The following is an 18,275-nucleotide window of genomic DNA, read 5'->3' on the forward strand; positions in this document are numbered from 1 at the left end:
TTGTAAAGCACACTTGTGCCAACCCACCCACAGGGCCTCAGATCGTCCTTCTGGGGAGGGCCTAGCATCTGCATAGTCTAAAAGTTCTGGTGGGGTTAGAATCTCCACAAGCCTAATCCTTTCATCCTGCCCTGAGGAGAGCAGCCATGGGGTGTGCCCCTGACCTCACCCCTGGGCCTCTCACTCAGAGGCTGAGGCCCCAGAGGAGGGGTGAGCACAGAGCCTGTGGAGACCCCATCACCCCTCTTGCAGAGCAAAGGCTTCTGGGGGCCGCCGGCTTGGTCCAGGGAGCCAGGGACACTGCAAACCCCCCATCTCATTGAAATAGAAAATCCTGAAGATACAAATATCTGTCCACCTTTCTTGGGTGTCCCATGAGCCTGGTGAATTAATAATATGGGATGGAGAGCAAAGATGAGCAGCCAACTAGCCCAGGAAGGTCTTCCCCACCATGTGCATCAGGGCAGGCCCCACCTGGGCCCACCTGTGGAATCCCAGCCCTGGCCTCATGGGCCTGGATGTCTTCCGTCCCACACTGCTGCTGCAGGCCTGACTTCCACAAGTCCTGCTGGGGACTGGTCCCTCCTCTCTAGCTCTGGACCACGGAGCCTGCACACCTCTCCTCTGTACCAGACCCAGTGGCTCAGCATTCACACCCCACCCAAGTTTTCCCCACTTAACTCACTCGTTCCCATAATTATGTTTCTTTGGGACCATCAGCATTTCTAGGCTGTTTGGCTCCCTGAGGGCTGTCTCCCCCATCCAACTGGTGGCCTCCTGAGGGCAGGGCCTGGATGCCCCGCCTCCCACCTGCCCCTTCTCAGAGCCCCAGGCAGGCTGGACTCGGCCAAGCCTCGGGGATGCCCGATGGGCTTAAGCCCCACCGAGAGCCCACCCTGGCCTGGCCCTCGGCCTCCTCCTCCCCCTAGGAGGCCTTGAAGGGAGGGGAGCAGAGGGGGCAGCACCCGCCTTGGAAGGAAGGTGATTCCCCCTAGAACCTAAAAGGGGGCTCCACAGATGTGGGGGACCTGGGAAAGTCCTGGGCTGAGCATCAAACCTTTGAGTTCCAGGCCAGACCCTCAGCGTAGGCCAGACCCTCAGTCTAGACTTGGGCCCCAGCACGGCGATCACTGTAGAGGGACATGGACCAGAGAGGGAACAAGGTGCCCAGGCTGGGGGCGCTATCAGAGAGCTGGCCCCACTCCCCTTCTACATCCAGCTCCTCCCCATCCCACCCCCACATATACTGCCCTGGAAGCTTCTGGAGGACGCTCTTGGACTGACACCCTAGTTTTGCCTGATTATCCTGGGGCACTGGGTAGAACCTATGCCGGGTGGCAGTCTCAGGGACCATTCTTCGAAAGCAAGATGATCAGTGTGAGACCTCCTTCCCCGCCCCTTCCCTTACACACATATTTACTGAGCATACAGTAGGCGCTGCACACACACGCAGTCTCACACAGACCCTCGGGGAGAACGGACTCCCAAGTGCAGCCCGCCCCCAGGAGTAGATGGGCTGACAGAGGGGCACTAACACGTGGCATGACTGAATGCCCCAGCCTCACCTCTCACACACGCCCACACCTAGTCCCCTCCTGCCCCAACCGGGTCCCTCCAAGCCCCGCCCCCCGTCAGGTAGCGGAGGAGGTGGAAGGGGGTACAGGCCTGGGGGTGCGGCAGGAAGGGGCAGCACAGGCAGCCCGGGCTCTAGCTGCTGCCTGTGGGCTCATTGTGTTACTGGCTCTATAATTTACCCCTGGCAGGGCCCAGCCCCTGAGCGGCTCGCGCTCCCTATCTCCCAATCTGCCACGGAAGCCAGCTGCTGTGAACGCACTCTCACACTTGCCCAGGACAGACATCCTCACGACAAGGGTGTGATGTGGACTCACGCCCACGTGCGCCTAAACAGACAGACAGACACTCCCACAAGACAAACAAGCTTGAATATGGAAGTGCAGGAGCACCCCCCACACACAGATAAAACAGACACGCACAGGAATGGGGGAAGACACACACACACACACACACACACACACACCTGTGCCATGCACCTGGCCCACCTGGCCACGCACCACACACTCATCACCAAGACAGTCACACGTCAGCCCAGCACCTGTGACCTGAAGACAGGACAGGCAGGAGGGGAGGGCTGTGGATCCTGGGAGCCCGGGAAGGCGATTTCTCAAGAGCAGAGTTTCCTGGCTGGAAGAGGAGGAGCAGCTCAGGTTATGGGATGGGGGGGTGGGGCTCAGGCATGAGGGATGTGGGCCAGAGGAGAGGCAGGGCAGAAATGGTACCCTCCTTAGGGGCTGCAGGACGGAGGACAGGGACAGAACATCCCCCTTACTTAGGGGAGTACCAGGGGCTGATTTCTGGAACCTCCCACAGTGTCCTGGCCCCTCCCTGCCCAAGGACTCTCCAAGACCCCACCCCATGCCAGCCCAGGGAGCAGCCTCCACTGCCCCCAAGCCCTATGTCCCTATCAGCCATTTCCTCCTTCCCTCTAACTCCAGGCTCTCCAGCTTCAGGCTGGGCCAGGGGTCCCACCGCAGGACCCTCAGTGGATGTGAAGCCAGGGTGCAAAACCATGTGTTTACTTTTATTAGAAATGTTCTTGGTATAAAAACAATCATGCGCTACACATTGTCATCAATAACCATCACCAAACACCCAGGCACTGAACTCCGTGTCATCGGCAGGAGGGGCAGGCGGGCAGGACACATGGCAGACGGGCGGGGGCAGGCGGGCAAGCTGCGGGCCATGGGGACACACACAGAGGCCACCAGGAGGACGCAGCACTTTGCAAGACACTCGAGATTTGTTTTAGTTTTGGCTTTTTTGTGTTTTGATTTTTTTTTTTTTCCTTTTTTCTCTTTTGCGACATGTAAGATTTGGTGAATTAGGAAGAGATGGCAGGGAGAGAGAGCAAAGGTTGGATGTAAATGAAGGTGAGGAGGCGGCTGAGGACAGGAAACAAAAATGCGCAAGAGGAGAGACCTGGGTGGAGCACAAGACAAAAGACAGGAGAAAGCTGGAGACAGCAGAGAAAAGGCAGAGACAGAAAGAAAGAAGATACAGAAAAAGCAGACAGACACAGAGAGAACAGGTGATACAAAGAGAGAAGAGAAAATAAGGACAGGGATGGAGACAGACTGAGAAGGTCACCAACAGGACGGAGAGAGAGACGAGGGAGAGAGAAAACCAGCGTGGGGGCCCTCCTGTGGTTTGGGGCTGGGAGGGGCTTTGGTCCAGGACACAGGGTCTTGGGGTGGCCTGAAGCTTCCCCGGCCCCTCATCCTCCTCCTGTCACCAGCCCGGCTTGCCCAGGCAACCCAGCAGTGACCGCTGGGGGCTGTGCTATCTTCAGCACCAAGCCACGTCCGTGGGTGCCCACGGGCAGGTAGGACATCAGCTGGGCCCCCCTGGGGTGGGGGGCCTGGCCCGACGCACCATCCACAAGGGTCTGTTCTCCTCCTCCTGTGCAGCTCCGGTGGCCTAGCTAGATTGCATGGTTGGTGTAGGCGACGTAGGTCTGTTTGGTGGCCAGTGCTGGAACGAGAGAGACGGGGGAGGAGGAGTCAGGGGCTGTCTTCTTCCAACGCCCCTTCCGCAGGGGTGTGGCCCTGCCCACGGCATCAAGTCTGGACCCCTGAAGTGAGCATCCCCCAGCCCGGGGCAGGGTCCCACCCCGCCCCTCGCACCGCTTCCCCCAGACTCATCCCACCCACACCCACACCTGGGCTGCTGGCCGGGAGGGCCCTTCCCTCTTCACTTTGTCCCTCTAGGAGCACTGCCTCCCAACCCCAACCCTCTGTGAGTGTCACACCCCACACGGAGTACCTGCCACCTCCTGGCTCCACCACACTTTAAGAGAATCGTTTTTATTTGTGATATACAGTCTTCAAGTATAATCATGGGGGAGTTTTTCAGAAGTTCAACACACACTCTGTAAGAGCACGTGTGAAGAATATACGTAGATGGCAGCCTAGCGGAAGTGAGTGGAAAATGGGGACAGAGGAGATAAATAATGGAACCAGAGAGGGGTCTTGCGAGGCTAGAAACTGAGGCGTATGACTGATTCGGCCCTCTCCCCATGCCCAAGGGAAACGGACGTCCTCCAGGGCCCCTCAGGACTCCGTGCAGCCACGCTTTCCATTTCTGGGTGTCCTGACTCGCCTCAGCCTTGAGCCTCTCTTATCTGCACCCAACACTCTGGCCCCTGCTCACCCCCACTGGGACCAGCGTTGCCTCTCTGGGTGTCTCCTCTCCCCGCCACAGCCAGGTGACAACGTCAGCTCCCCTGGGCAGCACGAGTGTCCCCACCTCCACCCCGCCGGGGTTCACGCCTCACGGCAGCCTCGCAAGGAGGCCAGATAAGCAGCACCCCCATTTGACAAATGAGGAGCTGAGGCCAGAGGGGTGAGGAGCCCAGCCAGGTCCTGGTTTTTGTCCTGTCCTGCCAGGGTTCAGGGTCTCCCTCTGTGGCCTGGGGACAGCTCAGTGAGAGTAATTGAGGCTGGTCTGCTGGCGCTGAGAGAGAAGACTAGATGGGGGAAAGCCCTGGTGCCCTTGGTCATAAAACTGCCTTGACTCCATCAGGATCCTGACAGCTCAGAAAAGAGGGTACATCTGCCAGGCGCAGCCAGGGGTGTCTGCCTGGAGAAGGTGACATGGAGGGGAGTAGTGTGGTGGGCTGCACGCTGACCACCCCCAACCCTCTTTCCCCATTTTTCACTGCCAAGTTAAGGACCACATTTCCCAGACTCCCTTGCAGCCCCACGTGGCCCTGTGTGACTACATTCCTGCTAATGACAAGTGTCAAGGGCTGTGTGCAGCTTCCATGTCATCTGATTAAAATAGACTGCTTCCCCTGTACTTCCTCTCTTTTCCCTTCCAGGGCCAGGACAGACATTTGAGGTCAACCAGCCTCGGCCATGAGGATGAGGACAACCCTCTCGGAGCTGATGAAATGACAAAATGGAAGGAACCCGGGTCCCTGAACCTGCCCATCCCCCATGCACTACGATATCAGAGAAAAACAAACATCTGTCTGATTTGAGCCACTCTGTCCTGGGGCCTCTTTGTCACAGCAGCGTAACTAGAAGCCCACTCATACAGGCAGGACTACTGTGTCACCCTCTCAGGGGTTCCCCTGAGTGTGGGAAGAAGCAAAGTTGCCGGGGTGGGGTGAGCAGAGGGGACACCATGGGACCAGTGCGGAGGCATGAGGGTCAGAGTGCAGCTGAGCTAAAGGAAGAACTCTCTCCTGGCCTGAGCTGAGAGCGAAGTGGGTCACTTTGTGCGGTAGGTGAGCTGAAATGTTCCCTGTCAGCAGAAATATTCAAGCGGAAGATGAACAATCACTGGGCAGGGAAGTTTCATGTTTTAGGTGCTACTGGAAGGAAATGGTGCCCACGACACACAAGACAACATTAAGAACACAGCACAGCGCCTTACAGTTTGTGAAGAATGCCCACCTTCATTTCTAAAATGGCCCAGGTCCCTCCAGGATGCTGGAGGACCAAGAGGGGAGAAGAAGCACAGACCGGGCACCATTAAGGAGGGGCCTGGGCTGGGAGGCACCAGGGGAAGAGAGCTGAGCGACAGGAGGCTGGGACCTGGGAGTGGCACAAGGTGCTGAAAAGGAGGCGGAAGGTGGGAGGCCAGCGCAGATCAGCCTCTGGAGACCAGGGCCTCAGCCTCCCTCTGTGACTTCAAGCAGCTCCTCCCCTGCCCTGCGAGGCTGTGGTCTCCCTGCCAGTAGCAGGAGAGGAGTAGCCCTTTTTGCCTAGACTTCTTTTCCTGTGGGGCTTTGGCCACCCCCACCTCTCCACCCCACTCTCTCCCCCACCACCAGAAAAAGAGCCGGCAGCTGGCTCTGTGAATCACGAGCCCGCAGGCCAAGGCTGGTGAGAATCAATTCCCCAGGGCTCCATCACCCCTTGGGTGAACTGATAATTATTGAGTTTCTAAACCTGTAAACCTGTCAGCAGCTCCTGGCTCAGAGGTGAAGGAAAACCTCAGCAGCAGCAGCAGCAAAATCTCCACTGACTGCAGGGAAACGGGAGCCTGAGGGTGGCCGTAGCGGCACCGAGAGCAGTAGGGACGAGAGAAAGTGGCGGGGAGGTGAGGGACAGCTGGGCCCCTCTTCTCCCTGAAACACCAGAGCTGCTTCCTCTAGAAAACCCAATCTGTAGTTTTCAGAACCTAGAAGCACATTCGGCCCTCAGCTATAAGCTAGGAGCCCCAGAGTCCTTCAGCAGAGCCTCAGTCTGACCGTCTGGAAAATGGGAGCAATGATTGTGCCCGGGGCCCCCAGGAGCTGTGAGGCTCAAAAGGAAGAGTTCTGGCCAAGAGTCAGGACACTTGAGGTCCAGCCCTGCCCTCACTGGTGTAGGGGATCTCAGCACCTGCCACGCGGCCTTTCTAACAAATTGAACCTCTCGGAGCCTCAACTCCCTCACGTTAGATGGGATGATCATAAACCCTTAGCTGCTTTCAGCCACGGCATGGATAGAAATACTCTCTAAACCCTGCAAAATGGTAGGCGAAGGGGCAGGGCTGAATAACCACAGTGATGAGGACAGGATGGGGACAGCGACACTCCAGGGGCAGCCTCAGCATGGGGGGCGGGGGGAGGGTGTGGGCAGAGGGCCCCGACCCATCCCTCGCCGACGACAGGCCCTGGCTGCTGGCTTTCAGTCCCCACCGCCTCAGATAACAATTAGCTGGGCAGCGGCAGGCAGAGCTGTCAGCCCCCATTTGTCGGCCCCATGTTTCCTTGCCTAATCTGCCTGCAATCGCCTCCCTGAATTATTTATTCTGTTGTTTGTTTAAAGATACGTGGCCTGCCAGTGACAGAGTGAAAAATGTCTCTGCTCCACGGGAGTGACACCTCCCCACTCCTCCCGCTCACACCCCCTCCATCTGGTTGTTCCCAGAATTAATCACCCAGCTCCTGCCCAGCGCCTCCACGGCCCCTGTTGTTACCGAGCTGAGACGGTGGGGGCAAGGGGCACTGGCCTCTGGTCCTCAGTGCAGGGGGCCATGGGGAGGGGCAGCTCTCACCCTTCCCTCGCAGGAAGCAGGGGCTGGGAAGGCTGGGTCTCCCCTCGCCATGCCTGCACACCCCTCCTTGTCCCCTGTCCCCAGGTGACCAGCCGGAGCAGAGGCAGAGGCAACAGTGTCAATGAGGTGACATCAGCGCTCTGTGACAGCCCTGTTCCTGTGGTCCCCTCTGGCCTGTCACAGCACCATGAGGGCCACCCTCTGGGATCAGGGTGCTATCTCCTGTTAGATACCCATGGTCTCCAGAGGGCTGATGCCCCACTCAGTCTCAAGAGCCCTGAAGCAGAGTAGGGCCTGGAGGGATGGGACCCAGCAAGGGCGAGTCTCCGTGGGAAGGAGGAAAACTAAGTCAGGAGCCTGGGGCAGGGAGTGGCGAGGGGTCCGTGCTTAGGATAGGAGGGCCTGGTTAGGGGCGGCAGTGGGGGTTTCTGCACATCTGCGTCGACAAGAAAGGCCAAAGGTGGGGAGGCCCACAAAGACACTGCCCCTTCCCATCGCAAGTAGAGGGCCCACCTGGCATCTGAAGGGAATATCCCAGGCTGTAGGTACAGGGAAGCTGGTGCTCTGGGAGAAAGAGCAGGACTGGAGAGAACCAGATGTCATCTGGTGGAGGGTGTGGCCAACAGAGTCATCAGGGGTGTCCATCAAAGGGGGGGGTGGTGCTGGAAGCCAGGTACACTGCTCAGCAGAGAGAGAGAGGGAGGCCATATGAAGTCAGGGTCAAGGGAAAGACACTGGGTGGGGCCAGCCAGTCACCACCTTGCTATGTGACTTCAGGAGAGTCACTCACCCTCTCTGGGCCTCAGCTGGGGATCCAGCCCAATCCGGGCCTCACAGGACTGCTGTGAAGATCACTCACAGGGGAGAGAGCTCTGGGAAGTGAAAAATCCTGTTTGGATGTGGGAAGCTACTTTCCTCCTTTCCACGGCTGATATTCCTTCTACACGTGGGAATGATGTTGAGAATGGAAGATGCTTCACCCAGAGCCCCAGCGCGGGGAGCCTGTAAGAGGGGCTGTCCCAGTCCAAACACACCTGTGAGGGGAGGTCTCCTGTTTCTCCTGATCTCTTGGTGGGTGACAAAGGGGCTCCTCTCTGGAGCCTACGCTCACCAATGTCCCTCCTGCTGCCACCAACAATGTCCACTTCTGGCCTTTCCCCCAGTACTAGAGGGAGAAAGCAGAGTGCTAACCCCAGGTGCCACCAGGATCTGAAATTCTCCTGGGGAGAGGGGCTCTCCTCCTCCTCCCCCACCAACGGAAGCCCCCCAAGACTCTCAGAGAGCGGGGAGGCAGGAGGAGCTGCCATGTTAACCATTTTGACACTTACAGGGTGTCCAGGGAGGGAGTCAGGTGTGCAGTGCAGCAGGGGTGACCACAGCAACCCCTCAACCCTGTCCGCCCGGGAGCAACCAGAAGCGAGGCCCCTGGAGGCCCAGCCCACAGGCCGGAGGCCTCGGTCTCTGCTCAGAGGCAGCGGGGATACCACGTGCTGCTGTGTGGCCTGGGTGAGTCCCTCACCTTTCTGAGCCTCCCTTTCCTCACCTGTAGCAGCAAGTAACTAAAAATCACTGCTTTCAAGGTGGCTGTGAAAATGAAAACTGGTTCCTGGCAGGTGTGGCCCACAGTTGGGGTTCAGGAAATGGTCACCACTGTTACTGGTCCCCCAAGGCCTAACCTGTCCCTCACATGCCCTGCCCCTCTCTCCTCTCTGTCCCTTCTCGTCACACCGAGGGCCAGCTCCAGGGGGCACAGGGAAGTAGACAAAGATGGTGGCCCTGCTCCCTCCTGTACACATCCCTCAACCACTGAGGGACCAAGTCCTGCCCAGGCTTTGGGTCTGCCGCTCAGATGCTAAGGGTCCCACATCCTCCCCCAACCCTCTCAAAGCACAACCCTCTACAGTTGAGGTCTCCTTGGACACCTCCCTGAGAACTACGGCTCTGCGGGCCCTCCTCCCCGCCCCAGCCCTCACTTACCCATCCCAGGGCCCGTATTCTGAGTCCCCATCTCTCAGGGCCCTGCCAGGGGGCGGCTGGGCAAAGCCAAGCCGAGGGATTTCAACTGTTCTGGCACCAGGGCCACAGCTCCCAGGTTACCAAAGAGCACCAGAGCAGTGGCCCTCCAGACAATCCCTTCCCCAGGGAGACTGAAAGGGCACAGGCCCAGATGTGGACTCCAGGGCAGAGATATCCCGAAGTCTCAGGTCACTCTGCCTGAACCGAGGCCCCCCCAACACCCCCCACCCCACCCCGCCCCACCCCGCCTCTCCCTAGGTAGGCAGGGATCCCTGGAAAGGAGAGGCTAGAGCGGAGCAGGGGGCATGTGGAGCGGGACCTGGACAGACCCCATTACCCGGTCAGAGTCGGGTAGAGGGGGCTAAGCTAGAGCCTCAAGCCTCTCTTCTGGGTGGGGACGGCTCACCTGCGGCCTCAGGGCTCTCCCAGTGCCCTCATTGGACCAGACTTGGGGGGGGCTGACCTTCTCCAGGAAGGGGGCGGGGCCGGGGCGGGCCCAGAGGGAGAGGGGCGGGGCCAGGCCTCACCTGGAGCTTCCAGGTTCTCGCAGAGCTCGGACTTGGCCTCGCCGTTGGGCCGGAGGCTGCCCTTCTGCGTGAACTTGTTGGACATGGTGGCGGCGGTGACGACAGCTTTGAGGCTGCGCTTGCGCTTGGGCACGTTCTGCTCCGGGTGGAAGAGGATGATGTAGACCTTGGGCATGTAGAGCATCCCCAGGGACACCGAGGCGCTCAGACTCACCGAGACCGTCAGCGTCGTCGTCTGGATGTACAGCTGGGGGCAGGCCGGGGGCGGTGTCAGGGCGGGCTCCGCCCCGGCCTCTCGGGGGCCGTGTCTGAAGCCCACGCCCTAGACAGACACAGTGGGGGACAAACCCAGGGACTGCCCTGTGTCCCGCTGGCTTCGGGCAGAAGGGAGTTGTGGTATAGAGCTGGGACTTTAGACCAGAATCCCTGGATTCAGCCGGGCTCACCACTGTCACTGTGTGATCTGGGGCAAGTCACATCCTTGGGCCTCAGTTTCCTCGGGTATAATATGGGCATGATAATTCTAGCCCTTTCCTCATAGGGCTGTTGTGAGTTTGAAATGACTTAATAAATGGCAAAAACATGTAAAATAATATTTGGCACATGGTCAGTGCACAAAAGTGTTCACCACTGTTATGTGCTATTTGGTAGAGGCCCCTAGGGAGGGGCCCTCAGGGGACAGCTGACCCTCCTTGAGGGCAGCGCCCCCTGCACAGGGCTGGGAGTGAGATGAACATCTGTCGGTGCCTTGTAGTAACTCCCAGTGGCCATGGCACAGCCCCTCGACCGCGCCCCCCCATTCAGTGACTGCCCCCCCACATGCCACCCTGTGCAGAGCAGGCCGCTGGCACAGGAGCCGTGGCCTGATCGTGATCCACTGATGGCAGCCCAGTCAAAGCTCATTTCACGCTCACTCACCAGCACTAACGGTGACAGATGTTTAGCAAAATGAAAGTCCATTAATCTGGGTGTCGGGTAATCCATTCTTCAATAGTGAGGCCTTCCAGGCAGGGCCCGACAATTCCCACCACCCCCGCCTGGGATCCCCTCCCCACCTCCTCCCTCCCTCCAGGTCCTCCAGGCCTCAGCTGCCCCTCTGGCCCCCTCAGCCAGGGTGGTGCCAGGGGAAGCCCAGGCTGTGGCCCCCAGGTCTGGGTATGGGAAAGCAGGAAATGCTCTGCGCCCAGATCTGCCGTTTCCGGGCCTGGGCCCCTCCCCTGGGGCCTGGCTAATGTACCACCTCCTCCAGGAAGCTCTCCCTGAATCTCAGCTCTAGCCAATCCCCCATGATAGCCTTCACTCCTTGCACCCAGCCCAGTAGTGGGGGACCGAGGTCTGGACTTGCCTCCTGAGGTCACAGGAGCCCTGAGCTCATCTGGAAGTCTCCCGAAAGGAGGGGCCAGGTCCTCCCATTCTCACATTCCTCCCCATCTCTCGCCCCTCTCGTAAATACCTCATGACCTGGATCTGAAGGCCTTCATCCCAGCCACCCTTCCCCGGGTCTCCTTTGGGAGAGGGGCTGGAGAAGCTCTAGGGTCCGAGAGGAGAGAGGTGTGTGACCCTGAGGAAGTCTCATCCCCTCTCCGGCCCTCAGTTTTCTCAACAGCGCAATGGGATAATAGCACCTACCTCACCCAAACCATGAGGCTACCCAAGTGCAGACTGTGAGGCCACATGAAACTTACAGGGCACCAGAGGTGGGTGGGGGGGAAGGAGGCTGGGAGTGTAGAGAGGCTGTTTCATTTGCCACCATTCAGAAAATGTCACAGGCCTGGGGAAATGAGAGCTTGTTCCCTAGTGAGCACACAACCCTCTGTCCTCACACGCAACCCACACTCTCACCGACAGGCACAGTGCTGCCGCCCAGCATGTGGACCGGGAGAGGTCATGACAAGCCAGTAGGAGGGTGCTGGCCACCTCTCCCACCCCCTGGATGGCACTGGGGGCCAGGGCGGAAGGAGTGAAGGGGGACAGTCTCCAGAATATCATAACAGACCCTTGGAGAAGACAGTGGAAATCTGGGCTAAGCAAGAACAGGCTTGTTACCTGGGTCTTCACTATTGACTGGGGGTCCCGTGGGGACAAGGTGTGTCTCCCTCATTAGACTGGGGGTTTCCTGAGGCCAGGGGTGTCTCTCCTTTTGCACTGGGGGTTGTTGGGTATAAGGGTGTATTTCCAGGGCAGATATCCATCTTAGGTCTTTTGCCCCCAACTTGTTGATGGGAAGGAGGTATAGTTGGGCCAATATGGGGATGGTGGGACAGGGGTCAAGTACCCTCTCTGGGCAGAGTAAGGCCTGCAGTGGACACAGCCCTGTATGGGGGTCAGGGGGCTGGGTTCCAGATTCCACTCTGCCCTGACCCACTGAGGGATGCTGAGCCCCCTCCACTAATACAGGCAGAGTTCGCTCCATGGGCATGCACACTCGGTTTAACACCTTGCGGCCGCCACCTTGAATCCTGAATAATTTTTGAACAAGGGGCCTTCGTTTTCGTTTTGCTCCTGTCCCTGAAAACTATGGAGCCAGCCCCGAGCACAGGCCTCGGTGTTCTGTTCTAATCTGTTTTTCAGCCTAGGAGCATTTCTGCACACAAAATACAAGGAGGGGTGTAAAGAGATCAAACTTGGACAAAGCTGCCCCCGTCTGCTGGGGCCCCTCCCCGCCAGCATGGACCCTGGGGGCTCCTCTAGCCATGCCCAGGCTGGGGGCGGCTGGCCCTGTGCACAGAAGTGGGGCTGCGCACCCCCAGCCCCTCTCCTTGCCCCAGGGTCTGGAGTTCTTACCCCACCACTGGCTCCAGCATTGTTCTGGGGCCCCCCGGGGTGAAGGTGCATGTCATCACCAGGAGGTGGTAGCGTGTTAACCCTGTCAGAGAAGCAGCGGTCCTCTGGAACCTCTAGCCTGCAGTGATGGGGCCCAGGGGCGGATGCAGGTCTCAAACGGATGCAGAGTAAGAGGCGGCTTCCAGGATGTGATTCTACCTTCTCTCTTCTTCCAGGATGTGATTTCATCTTCTCTCCCATCCACCCATCCTCCAGCCTGAACTGCCACCCCTCCTGCTCCCCTCTTTGACTTTGGTCAGGCCCTTGCTACACTCCGTCCTCTGCAAGGAATCCTGCCTTAGCCTCACGAGTCACTGCTCCCCAGAGTGAAGGAGGTTGTCAGAGCTGGGTTTGATGGGGGAGGACAGAGGTCACCTGGGGTGGGGCCAAAGGCAAAGAAAGGAGCTGCTGTGGAGGTGGTCAAGGCAGTTCCTGTCTTATGCTCGGTCTGGTGGGGGGCACAGAGGAGTCCGCCTGCTTCGTGTTTCTGCCCAGGCTGACTCTGGTGGGTCCTGAGATCCTCAGTCTAACAAACCAGACAAATGACCTTCCCCACAACCTGGCCGGCCTCTGAGGCCACGGCCCACCCCAGCCTGGCTGAGCAGTAACCCCAACCGGTGGAGAGACGATGCCCCAGTCAGCTCAGGGTAATGGCACGCGGCTACGCAGGTGAGCCCTGGAAATCCAGGCCAACATGAGAGATCCGGTCGCCTGCTCACCAGAGCAACATGGACAGCTTCACTCGGCGCCACCTGCAGCCTGGGGGACAGGTGGGGTTGCAAGTATGCGTGCGCACACACCAGGGCACGCACAGATGCTCACAAATCCACACTCATGTACCCATGCAACCCTGCATTCACACACACACACCTGAACTCACAGCCGCACACTCCTACCTGACTCAGATACACCTGGGTTCTCACACACACACACCCCTTCATGTACCTGGGTACACACACGTGTGCACACACACAGATGCACTCAACACACCTGCACACATACTTGAACACACACATACACCTGTGCACACACACACACCTACACTCAAACATCTGCACATACACTGCTGAGCATGCACACTTAATCTGCACACCCAAATACACCCTAGCAGCCATGAACCCTCAGTGCACACACCTGTCCATCCCCACTCAATCTGCGCACACACACACACACACACACACACTGCCCATCCACTGCTCAATGTGCACAAAAAGGCACACACACATTCTGTACACACACACTTCTGTACCCATAACACAATTCCCCATAGTAGCCCCACTCCACTCCATCTACACAAACACACACACACACACACACACACACACACACACACACACACACACACTAGCACCCAGGACCCAGCAGTCATTCAGGCTGTTTGTAGCTCAGACATGACACAGCACAGATAGAGCCCCAGGGTTGCCTGAGCCTCTAAGAAGCCTGGTGGTCTGAACTGGAGGGACTTCAGAGCTCCCCTCCCCACCCTCGCCTCATTCAGAAGCCCAGAGAAGGAGGAGGCGTATCCCATGTTGATGCAATCAGGGGCAGAGCTGGGTCTCAGGACCATACGCTGGTGTGGGCCAGCCTGCTTTGTGACCCTGGGCAGGTCCCTCGCCCTCTCTGGGCCTCAGAGGAGATCATCTCAGAGGCTCCTTTTCATAATCTGTACTGAGAGGAGCCTCCTAAAAAGGGAGAAATCAGAGGCAGGTGGGGTGGCCTGGAGAGATGGGGGGAGGGTGCCGAGAGGGGGGCTGGGCCCCAGCGCCTGGAGGTGGGAGGGTCTGGTAGCAGGATGGCAGGGACCGCACTGGGAGCAGCGTGCTGGCAGGCAGCCAGGGGAAGTAATGGGAAGGCAGAGCAAGGGCCTGAACCGCCATGCTGTCGGCCACCTGGCTGTGTACCTTTACACCCTGAGGAGGCGAGGGAAGGGGCCTCCTGGGATTGTTGAGGGTAATGTCTCAAGCTGCCAGCTTCCTGGGGCGTGGGCGGCTTCCGCTGATGGCTCCATGGGCCCCCTGGGTGCTGCGGGGCGTGCGGGCCTCTGCCTGCAGCGGGGAAGCCCTCTCGCTGGCCTGCTGGGGGTGGAGACCCAGCCCACCGTGTGAGCTGTTCCTCAGAGGCGGTGGCTTTGGCTCAAGTGTGCAGGGTGGCCTGGAGCCAGGTCTGGTCTCAGACCTCAGGGCGCTCACTGCCAGCCTCAAGGTCTGCTTCTCAGAACCCCCAGCCTGCTGGGTCACCACTGGAAGACAGGCCACAGGCCTCTCTGCACCAGACCCAAGGGATTTGGGGTGGAGGGCGCAGCTCCTGCCCTTGAGGAGCTGCTGGAGAAGGGGTGGGCACCTACCAAGGAAGGCCCAGGGGGAGAGGTGCCCCAGAGCTGCAGGGAGTGGTGTGGGCTTGGGAGGGGCTCCTGAGTTAGACAGAGTAGGTTCAAGTAGTCCAGCCGTGCCTCCTACTGGCTGTGTGACCTTAGACAAGTCACTTCACCTCTCTGTGCCTCCACGTCCTCATCTGTAAACAGGGATGGTGAATCTACCCTAGCCCACTGTTGTGGTGTCTGCTGACCACCAGGTGAAGTGCCTAACACATGACAAGCAGCCATCCGTGGTTGCTTTGACTGCCGCCTCACTGAGGCCAAGCATCCCTAGGAGCTCACACCCAGGCTCACTCTTTAAATGCTGTCCACAGGATGGCGACTCCCCCAGGTACAGATCTAACCCAGCCCTCGTCCCTGAACCCCAGACTCACATAGTCAACCACTGACTCAACAGCTGCACTTGGACGTCTCATGGGCATCCCAAACTCAGCACCTCCAGAGGACTTCCGGATCTCTGCCCCCAATAGGCTCCGCTGCCGTCTCTACCCAGCCCTGCACCCCCACCCCCACCCCAGTGCAGACACTCCTTCCTTCCCATCGCTCACACCAACCACACCAACGACTGTGGAGTCATCCTGACTCCCCTCTGCGCCTCTCATCCCACATGCACTCCATCGGAAGCCCAGCCAGCCCCACCCCCCTGACACAGCAGGAATGCCCCGCTCCTCACCACTCCAGCTGCCAGCAGCTCCTGTCCGGATCATTACAACCACCTCCAGCAGGGCTCCACCCAGCAGCCAGAGAGATCCTTTTAAACCTATGTCCCAACGCATCCCTCCCTGCCCAGAACCCCACAGTGGCTCCCTTCTCACTCCCGGTAAAAGCCAACGTCCTTCCCACAGCCTCTGGGTCCTACACCATCCGCTCTGTCTGCCCCTTGACCTCGTCCCCTCCACCCTCCTTCCCAGCCCCAGCCTCCTTACAGTGAGTAAACGGCTTTTACACCCCTCATGTTGTGTGATTGTTACAACACCCGTAAGGACTGCAGAGGAAGGGTCATGGCCCCAATCTATTGATGAAGAAACTGAAGCAGAGAGGCCAGCTGGCTTGCCCAGGATCCCACAGTTAGACACAGAGCTGGGGTCCTCGGTCCCTCTGATTCTCCCTGTCTCTGGCCTCTGACTTCAGTGACTCCCAATCCTTCAAGATAAACCCCCCCAGCACCCAGGCAGCGCTGGGACAGTGATGTGGGCAGAGTCCACGGGGCCCTTGGGGTGTATCTAGACCCTCAGGCCAGGCTGGCAGGATGGCCTGACAGAGCCAGCAAGAGGCGGCTCATCGGCAGCTCCGGCCAGTGGAGGGTGGACCCTCAGCTGATGCTGCCAGGTACCCCGACCTGGCCTTCGGGGTGGCTTGGGGCCAGGGAGAGAGGGAGCGAGTGCCCAATACATCACCCACCTCAGGGACCCATGGGGATCCTGCAAGGGCAGAGAAGAGGGTGGAGAGAGGAGGAAGAAAAGAGGAGTGGACAGAAAGGAAGGCGGGCTGAGTAGGGAGAGAGGTAAGGGAGAGTATAGAAAAGAATGGGGAATTCCCTGGCAGTCCAGTGGTTAGGACTCCACGCTCTCACTGCCGAGGGCCCGGGGTTTGATCCCTGGTCAGGGAACTAAGATCCCACAAGCCACGTGGCACAGCCAAAAAAAAAGAATGAAAGCGGGGGCAGCATCCCAGGCTGGCAGAGAGGAGAGAGGAAGGTGGGAAAGAGATGGGGAGGAGAAAAAGGTGGGGCGGGAGAGGCAGGGATGGAGAGATAGGGAAAGAGAGAGGAGAGGGAGAGAGGAGAGGCAGAGGGTAGAGAGAGGGTGGGAAGGAGCAGGAAGGAAAGAGATGAGGAAGCGGAAGGTGGTGGGGGGCAGAGAGAAAAGGGAGAGGAGGCAGGAGAAGAGAAAGGGAGAGAGAGAGGAGAGAAACCCAGAACCTCGAGAGAAAACTGAGACAGAGAGAAGACAGAATGAGGCAGGAATGAAGGCACTTCCAGAGCAAGGTGGGAGGCCAACTAGCCCCAGGAGGCTGCCCCCTGCTTACCGCCCTCACCCACCCCCAGCCCCTGCCACTCACCTTGTCAGCCGACTGCGAGGTACCAAAGAAGATGGGGATAAAGGCGAGCCAGACGATGCAGGTGGTGTACATGGTGAAGCCGATGGGCTTGGCCTCATTGAAGGTCTCAGGCACTCCACGCGTCTTGATGGCGTACACGGTGCACGTGACCATGAGCAGCATGCTGTAGCCCAGCAGGCAGATGAGCGACAGGTCCGAGATGTCACACTTGAGCACACCCCTGGCGAAGCGGGGGTCGAGCGTCCGCTGGTCCTGGAAGTCCACCACCGAATGGGAGGGGTCCACTACAAACCACACGCAGATGCCCAGCAGCTGCAGGGAGATGAGGCTGAAGGTTATGGCCAGCTGCGAGGCGGGGCTGATGAAGCGCGGGGCGCTGACCGACCGCTTGCCCTGCTCGAAGATGCGATAGATGCGGTTGGTCTTGGTGAGGAGGGCCGCATAGCTGATGCTCATGCCGAGCCCCAGGAAGATCCGGCGCAGAGAGCAGGTACCCAGGTCGGGCTCGGCGATCATGAGGAAGGTGGTGGCGTAGCACAGGAAGATGCCCGCCAGCAGCACGTAACTCAGCTCGCGGCCCGAGGCCTTGACGATGGGCGTGTCGTTGTAGCGCACGAAGGTGACCACCACGAAGAGCGTGGCAGCGATGCCCACCACAGCCAGGAAGAGGGGCAGCACGGCCCAGGGTGAGTCCCACTCAAGCTTGATGATGGGGATGGGCTGGCAGCCCGTGCGGTTCTCTGTGGGCCGCATGTCGTAGGGACACGTCTTGCAGGTGTAGCGGTCCACCTGGTATTGGTACCCCGTGCAGGGCTCGCAGTGCCAGCAGCAGGGCATGCCCTTCACCGTCTTCTTCCGCTCACCCGGCTGGCAGGGCAGGCTGCAGATGGAGCGGGGCAGCTGCTGCCCGCTCCCCGGCCATTGCATCCGCTCTATCTGGCAACAACAGCGCAGAGGAGCGGGCCTCAGGACGTGCCGCCAAGTGCCCTGGACCGCCCCACTGGTGGCACCAATCTGAATCACTTAGTTAGTGATTTTAGTTAGATGGCTAAAATCCAGCTGCCCGGGCCCTGCCAGGATCAGCTGAATCCAACAGTTGCATTTAAATAAGCTCCCCGGGGCAGGATTCAGACCCAGCTGACCATGGGGGAATCCTGCTGGAATACAAAACTCCCAAGGGTCATATGGAGAAACGCCCAGAGGCTGGCAGTGACAACTTAGGGTCACATGGCAGAGTGGAGAGAACCCAGCAGTCCCGACTCCCAGCCCCATGAGGCCTTGCTACTCAAAGTGGTCCCCAGACCGGCCACATCAGCATCACCCAGGAGCTTGTTGGAAATGGAAATTTTTGGTCCACCCCAGACCCACTGACACAGAATCTGAGTTTTAACAAGACCCCGCAGGTG

The 18,275-nt window shown here is 59.0% G+C and overlaps 1 protein-coding gene across 9 annotated transcripts in view; it reads right to left on the reverse strand.

The window, feature by feature from the left end:
- Positions 1 to 3,065: 3,065 nt before the first annotated feature.
- Positions 3,066 to 18,275, reverse strand: part of GRM4 (glutamate metabotropic receptor 4) — a 113,235-nt gene continuing 98,025 nt past the window's right edge. For 3 of the 9 annotated variants that reach the window (XM_057555612.1, XM_057555607.1, XM_007186869.3), the window contains 4 exons: positions 16,870 to 17,805; positions 9,612 to 9,858; positions 8,103 to 8,233; positions 3,066 to 3,549 (listed from right to left, as the gene is read on the reverse strand). In XM_057555612.1, coding sequence (XP_057411595.1) covers positions 3,496 to 3,549; positions 8,103 to 8,233; positions 9,612 to 9,858; positions 16,870 to 17,805 — 1,368 coding nt within the window. In that variant the 3' untranslated portion in view covers positions 3,066 to 3,495. The other 6 variants (XM_057555608.1, XR_009009612.1, XR_009009613.1 and 3 more) reach the window with 6 other exon arrangements.

Source organism: Balaenoptera acutorostrata, chromosome 10, assembly GCF_949987535.1.
Source record: "Balaenoptera acutorostrata chromosome 10, mBalAcu1.1, whole genome shotgun sequence".
In the NCBI taxonomy this organism is placed as follows: Eukaryota; Metazoa; Chordata; class Mammalia; order Artiodactyla; family Balaenopteridae; genus Balaenoptera; species Balaenoptera acutorostrata.